General features: G+C 53.2%; 1 protein-coding gene across 8 annotated transcripts in view; it reads right to left on the reverse strand.

Annotated features, from left to right (window-relative positions):
• The window catches only part of AFAP1L2 (actin filament associated protein 1 like 2), a 97,695-nt gene that overhangs the window by 13,087 nt on the left and 68,018 nt on the right, over positions 1 to 16,590 (reverse strand). For 6 of the 8 annotated variants that reach the window (XM_046648895.1, XM_046648901.1, XM_046648923.1 and 3 more), the window contains 5 exons: positions 11,530 to 11,620; positions 8,993 to 9,076; positions 6,044 to 6,249; positions 4,627 to 4,806; positions 1,373 to 1,462 (listed from right to left, as the gene is read on the reverse strand). In XM_046648895.1, coding sequence (XP_046504851.1) covers positions 1,373 to 1,462; positions 4,627 to 4,806; positions 6,044 to 6,249; positions 8,993 to 9,076; positions 11,530 to 11,620 — 651 coding nt within the window. The remainder of the gene's footprint in view (positions 1 to 1,372; positions 1,463 to 4,626; positions 4,807 to 6,043; positions 6,250 to 8,992; positions 9,077 to 11,529; positions 11,621 to 16,590) is intronic. The other 2 variants (XM_046648912.1, XM_046648906.1) reach the window with 1 other exon arrangement.

Here is a 16,590-nt window from a genome sequence, read left to right on the forward strand (position 1 = left end):
ATCCTTCTTCACGAGTTCTCAAAATGGCCGCTCAACCTGGTGCGACAGTGGCCCCATAGCCAGCGGGGAGGGCAGGTAGCCAGCCACAGGGGTGACATTAGAGTCGGCATCCCAACTGAAGCTGACTGACAAGCTGGGCACCACCCATCCCGGGAGCATGAAGAAGTCTTGAGAACTGACTGTGCTGCCGACACGTGGGGCTTTGGAGAAGAGCCAGCTGGGCTGCCCAAGGTCAGACAACGATTCAAATCCTGACTCCAGCATTCTCCAGCCAGGTGGTGTGTGCGAGTCACGACCCTCTCTGAGCCTCGCTCCGCATGTGTGTAAACACGGATAATACCCTGTCTGCATTCCCAGGGCTGTTGAGGGACTAGAGAGAGTAGAAGAGTGTAGTGGCTGCTGCTGTAACAACGTGAAGCCCTCAGAATATTCCAGTCAAGCTTCCTCTAGAACCACTTACTCCAGACCTCTGTAAAACAAGCTGAGGGACTCCCAACCAATGGGACCTGGCCAGGGAACACTATGCCAGGTCTTTAGGGAGAACCCCTCTTTTTTTATTGAGGTATATTTGACACAGAACATTATGTTAGTTTCAGGTGTACAATAGGGAGAGCTCTTGTTTCTCATCTCAAAGTGAAGAAAACCCAGGTTTTCTTCATCAGGTTTTCTTCAGGCCCAGAACGAACAAAACAGCCCCTCTCAGTCATTCTAGAAGGGCTATGGGTATTTCTCCACGGTGATGGCCAAATGAGCCTTCCCAAAGAACAAAGTGCCTCCTCCTTGCTCAAGCCCTCTGTCACCCTCTTGCTTTCCTCCCTGCCAGGATGGGGACCCCAAGATGAGACACAGTGACCCTCTCCTCTGTGCACACCTGGGCTCCGGGACACCTACCTGCAGATACTCGGGGACATGAAATGTGACCCCAAAGGTCACAGCCCTCCCCTTAGCCAGCACCCAGCCCAACTTTCTCAACTTTGACCCCTAAGCAGAGGGCCCCATAGCTCCCTGCAAATGAGCACTAGAGCCTTTTGGCTGGGGTCAACATCGTGAGGGTTCCCCCGGCCCTGGAAGCTCTATGAGGAGTAAGTGGGAAGAAAGAGCCTCGAAAAATAAATCTCCCTTCTTTATGGAAAGGAGGGCAAAGTTACTTTTGTCCCAGTAAAGCTTCCCTCCTCTAGCAAGAAAAAATTTTAGATGTGTATTAATTTCATCAGTTTTCCTGCCAAGCTGAAGTTACTGCCCTAATCCAAGCATTGTATGTTTCTTATTAATTGGGCTGAAATGCAAAAACAAAGTCCTCAATTTTGTACTTTTAGTTTTCAGGGAGAAAAAATGGAAGCAAACTCTCCTTCCAGGCAGAGCAGAGACTTACTTTCTGACAGTTCGGGCGCTGGGCATCTGGGGTGTATTGGTTTCCCTCGGACACCCCTTCTGAAGGCAGGCCGCTCACCTCCTGGATGACCTGAAGGAAGAGGAAAGCCATCAGGGGAGGCCCAGGCCCTCGAGGCCCTTCGGCCTGCAGACACAGCCAGACCAGAGCTGGAGCCCCTCAGGGTCACAAGGGAGTGGGTGGAGGTGAAAGAGAAGATGCACCATTTCCAGGAAATGGAGAACCACACCAACCCCAGCACTTGGGCCACAAGTGGCCTCGGGACCCAGCTGGGCAGGCTTGGGGCAGGGGGGTGTGTTCCTTAGGCCCTCTCTCCTCCAGGACCCCACATGTTCTGGGGGTGGGCAAGGAGGGGGCCTTTGCAGCAGAGCCCCAAGATGGCCAGAGCAGCCAGCCCTCAGCTCCGTGAGCCCTCTCCTCGTCCCCATCCTGGGCAGGGTGCTGTTCAGCTGTGGGTGTGATGAAGAACGCATTTGCCATTTGCCGGGTAGCTCCGGGGCTCTCTGTGGAACATCTCCACGCTGTCCAGGAAGCAGGCCTGCAAACCTCCTGGGCCCAATGCTGGCTCTCCGGTCCTGCCTGCCACAGTCCACACCACCCTCCTCTGAGAAGGAGCCTTTGAACTGGCACCGGGGGCCTGGGCTGAGGGCAGATACAAGTCAAAGGTAGCTGAGTACACCAAGCAGCAGTACCTGCCCCCCCAAATCTGGGGACCACCTGGGGCATCCCCAGAGGGTACCAGCCAGGGCAGCCACAAACACACTGCCCATCCAGAAGCCCTTTGCAGATACGGACTCAGCAAGAGCAATTTCAGAGACCTTCCTTTTTCAGTCCCCACATAGAGCAGCTTATGGAAAGGAGATAAAATCAGAAAAGCAGAACAGAAGGAAGAACGGCTGTGGGGCTGGGAAACAAGGCTTTTCTCCCTCCTTAGATGGACTCCAGTTTGGGACCTTGGTCCTTGAGGTGGACCAAATATGCGACATGGTGCTGTGGGACAGGGCAGGCACTAGCTCTGTGACCGTGGGCCTCAGTCACCACATCCGCAGGATGGGACACCTATACCACAGGGCGGCTGTGAGGGCTCGTGGGTAAAGTACCCAGCACAGGAGAGGCACATTCATTACCATCCTTATTATCTGGGGCCTGGACACATGGGCGCCCTGCCCAGGAGAAGGGTGCCGAACCAGGAATCCAGGCTCGAGGGTGTGGGGTTCTGCTTCTCTGGGAAGTTCTACTTTGTGCCTTCCTTTTCTGGGACTCTCGTGCCATACTCAACATCTCCCATTTACTGTCATATACCTGTCCCACCCCATGGGCACAGGTGAGAGCATGCAGAGTTGAGACACAGAGGCCCAGGGAAGGTAGGTAGGTTTGACAAAACAGATGCATCTGGTCCAGAGCCCATGAAACAAGCTAACCAGGCCCCCAGTTGCAAGTGTGTGCAGCTTCCGAGTCAGGCCCTTCTGGCCGAGTCCACCTCTGCTCATGTGACCAGGCAGGAAAAGGGTCTCTCTGTGAAGGGTGACGGAGAGGCTGTGCCTTCTGAAAGGCTTCTTGTCTTTGAAACCACCAGCAGGGACTGTGGGGTCAGGGGTCTCAGGAAGAGGGCGTGAGAACTGGGGAGGGAGGCTGGGGGTCGGGGAAGGACAGGTGGGTCTGAGCCGTCAATGGGACAGTGCTGAGAACTGGGAGCAAGAGCAGTGTGAGTGTGTGCGTGTGCACATGTACATGCATACAAGTATTTGTGTGTGTATTTGTGTGTGTGCGCGCGCGTGTGTGGTGGGTGGGGTTGGGGGACAGTTGGCATGGAAACAGGGAACCTGGGCAAGAAAAAGGAGTTAAAAACAAAGCCAGCAGCCCAGGGCCCTGGTCCCAGTCAGCTCTGCAGCCCAGGGCAGACCCCTAGCTCTCTCTGGGCCTCACTCAGTGCTCTCGTCTATACTAGTCAAGTTTTAGGGAGTGCTCAGTATATGGCAGGTACAGTGCTAAGCACTAGGTATGCATTCACTGACTAACCCAAGATCACAGCTAAAAAGGAGTGAGCCCGGACTTGAACCCAGAGCCCATGCTCTTCAGTGGTCAGGCTCGGCCTTCTGGAGCTAACATTCTCACGGGAACTCTCCCAGGGAGACCTGTGAAGCTGAGCCACAAACCTGCCTGTGAGGTGGGACCCTTCCTGTCCTGTCCACTGCCCTCAGTCACCTGAGAGATTCACAGTAAGGAGCAGGGAGCTGTCAGCTCCTCCTACAAGCCCGGCTCTGAGACAGGCTGGGTCTGGTACTCTGAAACATTTAGTGAGTTCACAAAAGCAGCCTGGCCACCCTGGACCTCGGGTACTCAGCCTAGGAGCCGGCCCGCACCTCGGGCTGGTACCGTTTCAGTCAAGCTTCCATAAGGTGGTGCAGGTCTGTTCTCATGGACTCAGCAGGGTGGTTATGTTCAGCCCGGGCAGCAGACGGGGGTGGACAGTGGATATAACGCTCCTGTGCTGGAAATGCATCAACATGGCCACGATGCAGGAGAGGCAGCAGGGGCCTCTCTGGCCTCACCAGGGGCCCTGCAAGGTTCTGCAAGCATGGGACCCTTCTTGGGGCAAACCTCCTACATTCTGGAATTGTCAAGCCCATCTTTAAACTGGGGCAGGCAGCCCCGACCCAGGTGCTTCATCACCACTGGGGCTACGTCATGGGGAAGCGTAGGCAGAACTGACCGCGTGCATTCAGGATGGTACAACACACAGTCCTAGGTTTGAAACTCGATGCTACCACTCACTTGCAAGGGGACTTTGATCAGTCATCTTGCTCTGAGCCTTAATCTCCACTCCTGTAAAATGGGGACATTACCATCGCCCAGCTACCCCCAGTGTGGTTTGGTGGGTTAAGTCTGCTAAAGACACACGGCCCATAGCAAGTACTTAACAAATAGCAGGGACATCTATTCCTCAATAGGGAGCCTGGTGATGCCTCACTAGAGACCGTAAGACAAGTGGATCTCAACTACAGCCCAAGTCCAGATGACTGAGAAGGACACAGACCTGGCAGTAGACTGCTGTGACCCATTTCCGTAAGACGGACGGCTACCACTTAGAACACGGGCAGCCCTGGGGACTTGAAGGACCAAAGGTCGTTTGCCCTTGACAACATCTTTCCTTTTCAGAAAAAGCTGGGAGCCAGAACAGCAGGAGCTCCTGGGGGAGCGGGCCCATGACCTCAGCGGCCTGGCGGCTTTCTCACCCTGAGCCACTGCTCCGCTTGGTCCTTGCTCTGCAGGCCCAGCACGATCACGTCGGCGTTCATCGGCGTGATCTTCAGCTTGTGCTCCTTCTTCCGAACTTGCTTCTCCTTGTGGACGACGCTGCTGCCCAGCAAGTTCACGTCCAACTGAGGGCTGTGGTCCTTGGAGGATTTGTAACACTGGAAGAAAACAGAGATGAGACGCTGCTTTGCCAGGGGTGCCAGGTTCTTCGGAGGGGGCCCACTGGGCATGGCAGGACCTGAGAGCCAGGCTCTGCCCAACAAAACCAAGAGAGTGACACCCCAGCGCAAGGGCAGACCCTTCCCCTCAATGTCGGCACCTCCTGTTCTCGGCATCACAGTGACCAAGCCCACTGTCTCCCCCTCCTTCAAGCCTCCTTCTCACCGACCTTGGCACCAGGACCCCATTTATCCAAATGGCTCTAATCTCACTGTCCACCTGGGCTGGCTCCTAAATAATGTCCTCTGTGGGCCTCACTTCTCCAGGGTGGAATGGCTTTTCCCATTTCTCTGCCTCTCTGCATCTCTTGCTCAGCCTCCCCAGTAAGGGGTCCGTAGGGAACGAAGTTAGTTAGGAAGATGATGTTAGCGGAGGAAGGAAGAGACTTTCTTCTCCTACCAGAGAAAATACTCTGCCCCTCAGGGTCTCAATTGTAAAGTGGGGGTCCTCCCAGGTCAACCTCAAAGGACACCTGCACAGAGCAGGGCACGTCGAAACCAGTGAGGAGAGGGCTTTTTAATGATTCCATGGAACTTCAAATCAGGACATAAAACTGGGAATTTTAATTTAAAATAACAGGAAACAGGGCTGTGGTCAGACAAGTATCTTCTGATTCCTTTACGAGTCTTGTTTTAGAATCGGTAAGTCAAGATACTGTGACTTCTGAGAAGATGCCTCTGATTCTCCTGCTGCACAGACGAAAGCAGGAGCCAGAACCGGGGCTGAGATCTAGGCCGGGCAAGCCCTGACTGGGCAGCAGGTTCTGCCCAAAACCTCCAGTGGCCCAGATGAGAGGAATAACGGACCCTCGGACCAAGGGGACAGAAAGATCCTGGAAAAAATGTGGACGGGATGGGATGGGGGGCAATGGGAATCACAGCCTCCTTTGAGAAACTGATAAAAACGACTAGACTTTTCTAGTTAAGAAAAAGCACATTCCTAGAAGCTTGATCAGATTTAGGCTTAATTATTTCTTGGCAATGATAAATCATAAAAATCAAACCCAAAAAGAAGAAAGAAAAAGCACATTCGTTCATGCACACAAAATTCTGTGTACGATTTCAGGTTAGGGAGAGGTGAAAATCTAATACAAAAGGCTCTAACCGCCTGGTATCAGGGTCTGCCCCGCTCGGCCCACAACAGAGAAGACTGGAATGCAACGTGAGACCAACTCACCAGGAGTCTGGTGTCCTTGATGACGCAGAGCTGCTTGGCCCACTGTCCCAGCCACTTCTTGCGCCACAGGAAGGCACAGATGCGGGCGTCCCGCATCAGCTCGATGCTGGCCTCAGGCGAGGGCCACTGGTAGGGGGCTGACTTGCCCTTGTTGCTCTCCTCTTCGTCGTAGGACTCATAGGAGCTGCTCACAGCTTCTCCGTCCTCTGCAAGGAAGACCTGCTGGGTCACAGCCCCATCACCAGCACAGGGTCCCACACATGCAGTTTGCTCAGGAGGAGGGTGGCAGCAGAACAGCCACTGGCCCCCAGGCCACAACGCACCTGCCTCTCCGTGCCCTTGAACCAGCCCCACAGCTGTCAACCACAGACCCAGGCAGACTTTGCAGCCCCCAAAGCCTCTGAGCAAAGCTTCTTGGATGCTGCCTCTGACCACAGACACAAATAACTTAAAACCAGGAGTCTCTCCCTTTTCCTCCTCAAACCTTGTCATCTCAGACTCCACAGAAACCTCTGACAAGACACTGCGCAGACGGACTGTTGGCTCCTGAGAAGGCCAGTTCCCCTACTCGTGCCTCTGTTTCCTCCACTAAAGGAAGAAGCGGTGGGGTGAGAAAGTTTCTGGGTTCTTCCAGGCCTGGCACTCTGTCATTCTAAGGGGCCGGGAGGAAGGGGTCACCATGGAGCCCAGAGCTGGGCGTGTGGCCAGCTGCCAACAGCTGCCTGCCCGGCCGGGCCTGCTCCATCCCTGGTTCTGCCCTGGGAGCAGCGGGGGGCTGTGGCCCCTCAGAGATGGCTTTCTGGGGAAGCTGGCCACCTCCCCATACTTCAGTGCCCACCTCGTAGTCACAGCCCCTTTTAAAAATCCACTCTTACCCTCCACAGACTCTGTTCTCTTTCCCTCCCTGCTGAACACCTCTCGGCACAAACTCGGCTCCTTCTCCTCGTTGCCAGCTCACAGGATCCGCCACCTCTGGCAACCAGCCAACCTCACTTTTTTGTTCCCTTCGAAAGAATCCCAAAACTCACCAAACACAAACCACACCCGACTCTTTGCACGTTCTACACGCCTTGGTTTGTGTCCCCACCACCCCGCGAGAGTTGCTCTGTTCTCCAGGCCTCACTGCACCATTCAAGGCCCACAAAAACTGGGTGAAGAAAATAATAAATCAATAAAACCCTGAAAGGCAAGACATGGAGAAAGGAGAACCTCAGGATCCCCAGTCCAACCCCTGGCTCCGCACAGGAATCCTGTCTATCATAACCCTGCTCCAGTCTCTTCTTGAATTCCCCATGGATAGGGAGCTCACTGCCTCCTGATTTCTGGACAATTCCTTCCATTGCTGGGCAGCTCCACCAGAAAGCGGGGCCACCATCTACTTCCCTGTGACTTCTATAGACACGTTCTGTCCCCTTGAAGCAGAGTGAATGAAATCTCTCTTTCCTCTCTATGATACCGTTGGGAAAAGAGCCCATGGGCCCCTTATCTTCCCTTCTCTGGAAGCCCCTTCGACCATCTGCATTGCTAGGTTCCTGCATACTAAGAAAACAGAACCATGTTTGAATTAGAATATAGGAATAACGGAATGAGGCCACTCCCACAGTCATTATAGCTAGAATGCCAACGAAAAAGTGCCTTATTTTAATATTTTTAAAGATAACACTTTAAATATTTAAATATCAGTTTTCTTTAAAAGCATGGTGGTACTACTCCCCTTCACAGCTTAATAAAAAAAGTTGCACAGTTCATGATTTTATATCAATTATATAAGCAAAGATTGAAACAGTGGTGCTACCCAGTGGGGGACTCCAAACACTCATACTGCTGGTGACAACGTCGATTAACCCAAGCCTCTCAGAAAACAACCTGGCAGCCTGTTGTTTCAGGAGCCATAAAAACACCCATACCTTTTGACCCAGTAATCCCAGTCCTGGAGTTTATCCCAGGAAACTAGTTTTTACAAAAAAGAAGGAAGGGGGAAGGCTACACACATTAAGAAATTCATTCAAGGGCTATTTAACAGTCAGCAGAAGGAGAGGGGAGAAAGGATGATTTCGTCCACGTAGGAGCACACCATGCAACTGTGGTCAGTGGAAACTCTGAAGACTAGTCTGCAACTCGATAGACGCCTTAATACATGATGGTAAGTGAGAAGGCAGAATTAAAATTATTTATGCAAATAGACTAGTGCTAAAAAGCACAGGGAGAACTCAGAATCATTGATTTGATGCTGAGGTAGGATCAGGGTCATTTTGTAAAAATGTCAGTATTGTATTAGCTGTACAATAAATGAGATAAGAATATGATGTCATTGGGATTCCTCCTTCAGTAACGAAAATCAATGGAAGGAGGAGGCAGAGGAAGTTGGCTGAATCCCTCGCTGTTTCGTGCTTCTGGGGTTGCCCTACGTGTTCCATGGAGAATTCTAACACCTGCCCCTCTGCCTCCCTGGGGGTATGGGAAAGCCAGCTGAGAAGAAACAGCAAATCATTGTACCTCAAGCCACCTGGAGTAGCTTGGAGGAAATTTAGGGCAAATGTATTCATTTCATTTGTCCCTAAGAGCAATCATAGCACAACCATACGTGTAAGATACTCTTAATACAGATACTTGGCTTCCAGGGGTCACAGATGAACAGGAGTGGAAGGTGGGATGCTCAGATAATTCCGTCCCAGTGGACTGCACCCCACTTTGTGCTGCCCAAAGTCCCCAGGAACAGAGGGTAGGACAGCCATGAAGCGCTCTGGGTCATTCAGCCATCATTCAGATGCCACAGGCAGGGGTCTGTGGAAGGCAGAGTAAGTCTCTCCTGGAAGGATGGCACAGGCAGGATGCATGCACAAGGACAGGAGGAGGGCAGTGGCCATGCTTGGGGCATGTGCCCCATCTCTGAGAGCCAGGCAGCAGGCACGGAATCACTGGCATTCCAGCTCTGGGGACAAGCAGTACCCAGGGTGATCGTGGCGTAAATGACTCCTTCAGGCACCTGCCCCCATCTGGGGACTCCACTGGGAGGAAATCTGCCAGAATGACCTGTAGGATATCCAGAAGCACAGACAAAGGCAAGAAGGAGAGAGACAAGATGAAGAGAAGGACAGATGCAAGTGCAAAGATACAGAGAGAGACCCAGATGTGGCAGCATGGCTGCCTGCCCACCAGAAGTCAGTGCTTTCCCATCGGAGGTGTGGGCTTGTCAGGAGAGGCCCCATCCCCATCAAGGACATCATTTCCCAGCCTCTTCACATCCAGAGATGACCATGTGACTGACTGTGCCTTCTGCTCCCTCTTTGCAGAGGATTCTGTGGCCTCAGCAGGTGGCCGAGCCCACACTGGAAAGAGCCTGGGTATCCAACCTACCCACTGACCAGTGATACCCACCCCGAACTGTTCTGTGAGGCAGAAACAGACTTGTGTGTGTTACTATAAACTGAAAGGGGGCATTATTTGTTACAGCAGCTGCCACGACCTGGCAGGAGATATCATCAGCCAAGTAGCTGATGCCTCGGGCAAGCAGGACAGACCCTGGTATCTCCTGCACAGGCCATCCGGGCACTTACTAACTTCTACTCAGGGAGAGGCACCTGGCCCAGGGGAGCAGGTGGGGACAGCGCTGGTATAGTAGGATGAGAATCCAAGCAACTGGTCTTCCGCAGGAAGTCAGCAAAATCGCTGTTGGCCAGAGAACTAGAGCAAGGGGCCGAAGTCCAACGGTCATTCCTCCTGTTGTGACCTGCATGTCCCACTGCTCCAACAGGTGTGGGGGCACACAAGCAGGCACTGAGGGCGGGCTGGCTTACAACGCAGGTGAAGTCCCCTCGGCATGGCAAGTTCTCCCCGAGTCATCCTCGGGCCTTGTCCTGGCAGGAGTAAAGGCAATCGGGCATGTTCCCACCCACCCTGCTGTGTTCGAGCTGCCCTCGCGATGATCCCCTAGTGGTGGCGGAAACCAGTATGAATTCACTGTCGAGAGACAAACACCAAGAAGCCTGGGTCTCTCTGACGACTTGTTTGTGTCGAGATGAAGTGTCTGCCCCACAAACAGGCCCCCAGGAGCGTCTGGAAGGCAGGTCCTGGCTGGCATGGGCCACACCCGAGAGAGACGGGCTTAAGACGCATGGAGGTGCTCACTATGGTGAGTCACTGCTTCCACCTTCCAGACGGCAGCACCGCACCCTCGGCTCGGGTCTGAAATCACTGCGCGGCCAGTGACTCGTGATGTTTCACCTACTGAGAGGGTTTAAGCTAAGTGACGTCTGCCCACAAAGCCAGCCTCTTAGAAAATAACCTCAGTGCAAACAGGGCCTCCCCTCCCACAGGGTTCCCGGGGCCTCAGGCTGCAGGTAAAGTGTGAAGGAAGAGGAGAGGAATCGAAGGGGGCTCCAAGTGACTGGTCCCATCTCATCCCTGGGCCTGTTCTTTATGGAACCAACAACCCCCCCCCCCCCCCCCCCCCCCCGGCCTTTTTTTTCCCCCCCCCCCCCCCCCCCCCCCCCCCCCAGCCAAGTTCATTCCCTCCACAGGGGCCCTCACCTCTTACAGTTTCAATTGCTTTATGCTTTCGAAGACTTTTCACTCACAAAGGAAGAAGAGAGGAGGTAAGAAGGGGAGAGTGAGAGGACCAGGGTCCAGCTGCCTGGGAGAGGATATGGCCTGAAGTAGCCCTCTGTGTCCCCATCTCCTGTCTCCCCCTCCCCCCACCTCACCTATCCTGCTACACTGGCCTCCTTGCTGTTCCTCAAACATGCCAAGAGCACTCCTGCCTCAGGGCCTTTGCATGTACTGTGCTCTCTTTCTGCAAAGTTCTCCCTGCAGGTTTCTGCCCCACCTACTTCCCACTTCATTCAGGAATCTGCTTAAGGTCATGCTATCAGAGAGACCATCCTGATCTGAAATAATACCCTTTTCCTTCCCCAACCCAGCCCCTGCTGTTTTCCCTCCTAACGCTTATCACCACCTGACACGTGCTATGTTCACTTGTCGTCTGCCTGCTCTCACAGAATCGAAGTGCTGTGACCACTGAGTCCTGCCGAATCCTGAGAGCTGCCAAGCTCCTGATTCCTAGAAGTGTGCCAGGCACACAGTGGGAGCGCAGTAACTATTAGGCCAGTGAAAGAACCTGGAAACTGGGCTCTGATGCAGCCTGGCCACATTTCTACTGCTGGCGAGGGCCTGGTGTCCCTCAGTCAACACACCTCTCCTCTGTCACACTTCTGTGCTGAATCCAGCAACATAAAGGTGGGACCACAGGAAGCATCAGACACAGTAAACCAGCTCATTGTGTTCCATCCCAAGCCCTCCGTGCAGGAGAGCTGGGTCTGCCGTAGACCTTGGCTCCCCATCAGACCAGAGGCCGAACGCTCTGTAGCCAGTTTGCACTCCGGGCCACACTCTCTGGCAATAGCAACGAGGGCTGCCCTCTGCTTCCAGTACCACCATCTGTGCAGGAAGCAGCCGAACCCTCTCCGAGCCCCAGCCCCGGGAGGTACCATTGAGGGATGTGTCATATGGCTCAGCCTCTTCATAGTAACCCTCCGGAGACTCGATCCTTGGGATGGAGAGCTGTTTCCGTTCTGGAATCTGTGGTATGAACAAATAAACACTTTCAGATACAATACACTGGGAATAACTCAGAATTAACCCTTTGGGTGGAAAGAGGGGGAAGTCCAGAAGAAAAAAATGCCTGGCTGGACTTTAAGCAAGTCGGGAGGAATAACACGGATTATCATGACTCCCAGCAGCCACCCAGTCTACAGGGTTTGGTTTGCATCCAGCTGAAGGATTATGGGCACGTTGTTCTACCTTGCTGGGCCTCAGCTTTCTCCCTGTAAAATGAGGCTCAAACCCCACTGCACACACACAATATCGTGCATGTGATGCATAACACACATAAAGATCCAGACGGTGTCAGGCTGCTGTGGTAGCTATGACTACATAGAATACACTTTCCAAAAAGCCAAGGCTAATCAGAGGCACACAGAGGAAGATGACCAAGTTTCTAAATCCCAACTTTTACCATACTAAGTTCAACCATTCGTTCAGCAAATGTTGGATGGCTCCCGTGTACTAGCGGAGGGATGCATCCAGACAAAGTCAAAGTTCTGTGGGAACCAGGAGGGTGTGAGCAACATTTAGGACCGATAAAGGATGCTCAGAGGACAAGATCTTTGAGCTGAGTCTCAAAGACAACCCTGAGGGGCGAGCCCGGTGGCATGGTGGTTAAGTTCACACGTTCCACTTCGGCAGCCCAGGGTTCACGGTCTCGGATCCCAGGTGCGGACATGGCACCGCTTGTCAAGCCATGCTGTGGTAGGTGTTCCACATATAAAGTAGAGGAAGATGGGCACAGATGTTAACTCAGGGCCAGTCTTCCTCAGCAAAAAGAGGAGGATTGGCAGATGTTAGCTCAGGGCTAATCTTCCTTAAAAAAAAAAAAGATGACCCTGAGCTTCATACGTGGCACAGGCGCGAATGAACGCAATTTGAGTAGAGCAGAAACCATGTGCAACTGTGCAGGAGCATGGAGCATGAAACCCCTCTGTTCCTCCACTATTCCACCTGTAAAATGGGCACTAGACTATGAAGCTAATTTTTTAAGCAATAGCAGGGGAGGAAAAAAGAGGGAGACTGTGGCATGAATATTACTATAAACAAGTCATAAATATTACTCTATACAGGTTATAAATACAGGTAAACATCCATCCACATGAGTCCCCAGCATCTTTCTGAGTGACGAAACCTCTGGGAGGGCCAAGGGTATATTCATAATGAGTTGAGAACAGAAATGGCAAAATCTGAAGGGCATTCCCACTCCTGGTTTCGAGAAGTCCTTGTGCTGGGCATTCCACGCGAGGGGCAGGCCTGGGCCTTCGCAGGAGCTCTGAGGGAAAGGAGGGAAAGGCTCTTACGGTACAGAGGTGCAGGGCAATCAGAGAGGAGGCAGTCAATGGAGGGAGCCTGCAGGGCCTTGAGCTCAGGTGGACCCTGGGCTTTCGGGAATTCTCTGCTCCACTGGGGAGAGGAGCAGAGATCTAGAAACCCCTGCCTTGGAAAATGAGCTTATTTATGGGACCTAGGACAGAGACAGCTCCCCTAGTCCTGGCCCAGGAGACACTGGGAGAGCAGTCAGCCTGGGCTCGGATCTCTGGGGGTCGGTACTCAGCATAGGCTGCAAGAGTATCCATTCCCAGCTCCCCCAGGGCAGAGCAACGCTCCTGTGGCTGAACCAAAAGCAGGGGCCCCAGAGCCAAGTCCTCCGTGGCTTAGCACCTACATCTACTTATAGGGACTCTCGAGTGAATGTAACTGGGTTTGAATCCAGGCTTTAGGATTTCATAGATTTAACCGTGGACATGTGACAGCCTCTCTGAGCCTCACACCAGGTTCCTGGATCGCTGTCTGACAAGCTGAGACAGGTCTCCATGAAGAGGGTGGGCAGAGGCCAGGCCACAGCCTGGGTCCCCCACTGCATCCTTCTACCTCCATCTGGCCTCCCACCAAGAGAGCCGATACAAGTCCCAGAGGCAGGCCGGGAACAGCTTTCAGCCCCGGCGGGTGCAACACCCAACGCACAGGAAGGAAGAGAATAATCTGCTCATTTCCTAAGCAGACCAGCTGCCTCACGGGGCCTGCAGATGTGGCTGGATCAAGGGAGTCAGCTGTGAGCGGCACTCAGGCTTGGCTCCTTCCTAGGGGCCAGGGCCTTGCCAACAGCATACGCAACCAACAGCTGCTACTGGATGACCTGTCATCTTTGCTGCCATGAGCCTGGAGAGATGTCTCTGCTCCTCTAGGCCATTCCTAGCCCCTTGGCCAGCCTGAGAAAGAGCTGCCCAAGAGACCCAGCTGTGGTCCTCTGAGAGCCAGCTTCCTGGGGCCCAAGGGGAAAGCATCCCCTCACCTGGGCAGCAACAAGGTGTGTGCAGATGGCTCCTGGGGCTCACGCTTCCTGAGTTGGCCAGGCCTCCAGCTCCAGCCTCCCAGAGACCCACTCCCATCAGATGGGCCCTGTAGGGGAGGAAGACATTTCCTCTTCCCAAATGGGGGTTCGTCTGGCCGGAGAACGAATTAAATTCACATGAGACAGAATAGCAAGAAAAATTAAACAAAGCTTTATGAGGAACCATGGCCCGGGGCCTTTCTTCCCGAAGGAAGAAAGGGCACCGAAGAAGTGAGGTGCATAGAGCGGTTATATACCCCCAAACAGGGTGTTTCACATGTGATTGAAATGTCCCTCCCACAATAGTCACAAGATTGCCCTGTCGGTGCAGTGCTTGATGGACACAGCAGGTAGTGGTCTGCTATCTCAGAGGGCGTAGCCGGAGGCAAGTCTATTGTCTTGAGCTGGGTGGTCACAGGTGAGCGCAGCAATCAGTTCCTAGCCTAAGGAAAGATGCTTAATCCTTAAAGAAATGCCAACGTTGGGAGGGGGAGGGAAGTCAGTTACAGGAGGTTACCAGAGAAGCACAATAAAATGCAGATTTAAGTCCTTGCCTTTGGTATTGACTAAGAGTTTCTAGAGAGAAGGTCGTCTCCTTTCTTCTTCCTGGTACAGAGAGGGAGGCACCTTTACAGATAGAGATTTACCTTACCGATGTAAATATGTCCTAACAAAGGGTAAGTTCCATTCCTCAGAGCCTCCTTCCCTGTCCCAGTTTATCAAAAGCAATCAGCCTCAAATAATCCTGATGCCAAAGAGACATATCTTGGGGTGGCCATTTCCAGGTCCCCACAGCCTCTTTTCTCACGGAGGAGACGGATTCCATCTGGAAGGGAGCTCCGAGTACCCAAGATTCCATTGATCAGAACAGGACAAAGGGGGAATGAACCCTTCTGCAGGAGCTCCCAAGTTCTCTTTAAGAGTCTCCCAGGCCTCTCACTGTAAAATCATCCACACATGGATCTCTACAGAGAGGCAGTGTAGGGCAGGAGTAGGAATCTGACGTCCAGGGCTGGCGTCTGAATCCTGACACTGGCACATCCAAGCAGTGTGACTCTGGGCAATGTACTTGACCTCCCTGGGCCTCAGTTCCTCTGTTGTAAAATGGGAAGAGTAGAAATATCTGTCAAGTGGGGTTGTTGTAAGGATTAAACTATGCTCAGCACTAGTAAATACTCAGTAAATACTAGTTTTTACTAACCTAAAACATGAAATATAAAAATATCAAGTAAAGGGAGAAACGTTGCATGCACACATTTGGTGGAGGAAGCACAGATGTACTCTAGGGAGACAGAGAAGACATCGGTCTGACCTGTCTTATACCAAGCTCTGCCTCGTTAAAGACAGTCCCTGCCCTCAAGACTGTTTGGGCAAGAGATAAGGGCCTGGTCAAGTTCAAGGATAAACCGATTGAGAGATTTACACAACAATTCAGAAGCGAGTCACATCATTACACAGACACAATGGCCTATTATCAGAGGTCGCAGATCAAGAGATCCTAATCTCCCAGGTTTAAGAATAAAGGACTATTATTTTAATGATCATCATCATTCTGATGACAAGGATCGGGAGGATTGGGAACACTTAACTCAGAAGACGGGACTTCCAAGCCTGAAGGAACGTTCGAGGGCTCCTGGGGAGGGGCGGCAGCAGCCACAGCACTCAGCCTGATTTGCCAGAGGTCGGTCGGCAAACTTCTCTAAAGGGCCAGATCGTAAATACTTTAGGGATTCGCAGGCCATCCAGGGCCTCTGATCTCCGCTGTTTAACTCTGCTGTTGTGCAAAAGCTGCCATCAAGAACACATCACTGGAAAAGCACGGCTGTGTTCCAGCAAGGCTTTACTAACGAAAAAGCAGGTGGCTGCGGATTTGCATTGGCCAGGGGGCTGCCAATTCTGCTTTCGATCGGAGAGCTGAAGACAAGGCGTGGCCCCGATGACCCCAGGCGTCCTTGCAGTCCTAAGCAACCTGCCCCAGAGTGGAAGGTTCCTGGGTGGGGGTTAGCGAAGCCAGCTGTCGGCCCCAGCTGACCGAGGCGACGTACTTTTGTGAAGAAAGCCGCTCCCCTCACAGAGTAGCTCACTTAAAACCAGCGCCAATGTGCGTTCAGGCCCCAGAGGGGGAGACGGGGTGGAGATGGCCATGCTAGCCAGGAGCAGGAAGGGTGCCAGTAAACATCTGTTTCTCCTACAGTGACCACAGCACCTGGCTGGGCAGACCGCGGCCTGGAAGGGCCACAGCTGCCTGAGTCACTGGCCACACCCACGAGGTTGCTCCAGACCCCTGGCTGCCCCTTCCATTGCTGGATGGGTCTGCCTTCCCCTGACTCTGTGGGGGATGGAGAGGGACCCCAGGCTACCAGAGAGAGAATCAAGACACCTCGGGCCTGGGACAGAGGCCGCCCTCCCAGCCTAGCTATAGGCACTGAGGACCCCAGGAAGACATCCAGCTTCTGCGGCAGCCCCCAGTGAGCCTGGGGCCGGGCATTCAGGGGAACAGCCACCTTGGCAGCCTGAAGCTCTGGGCTTTGCGTGGGAAGGGCTGTGGGTTTTTCTGTCTGAGGAAGAGAGTTCACGGGGTCACCCCAGGCTCAGGCTGCCACACTCCCCC

The sequence above is a fragment of the Equus quagga genome, chromosome 2 (genome assembly GCF_021613505.1).
Source record: "Equus quagga isolate Etosha38 chromosome 2, UCLA_HA_Equagga_1.0, whole genome shotgun sequence".
Taxonomy (NCBI): Eukaryota; Metazoa; Chordata; class Mammalia; order Perissodactyla; family Equidae; genus Equus; species Equus quagga.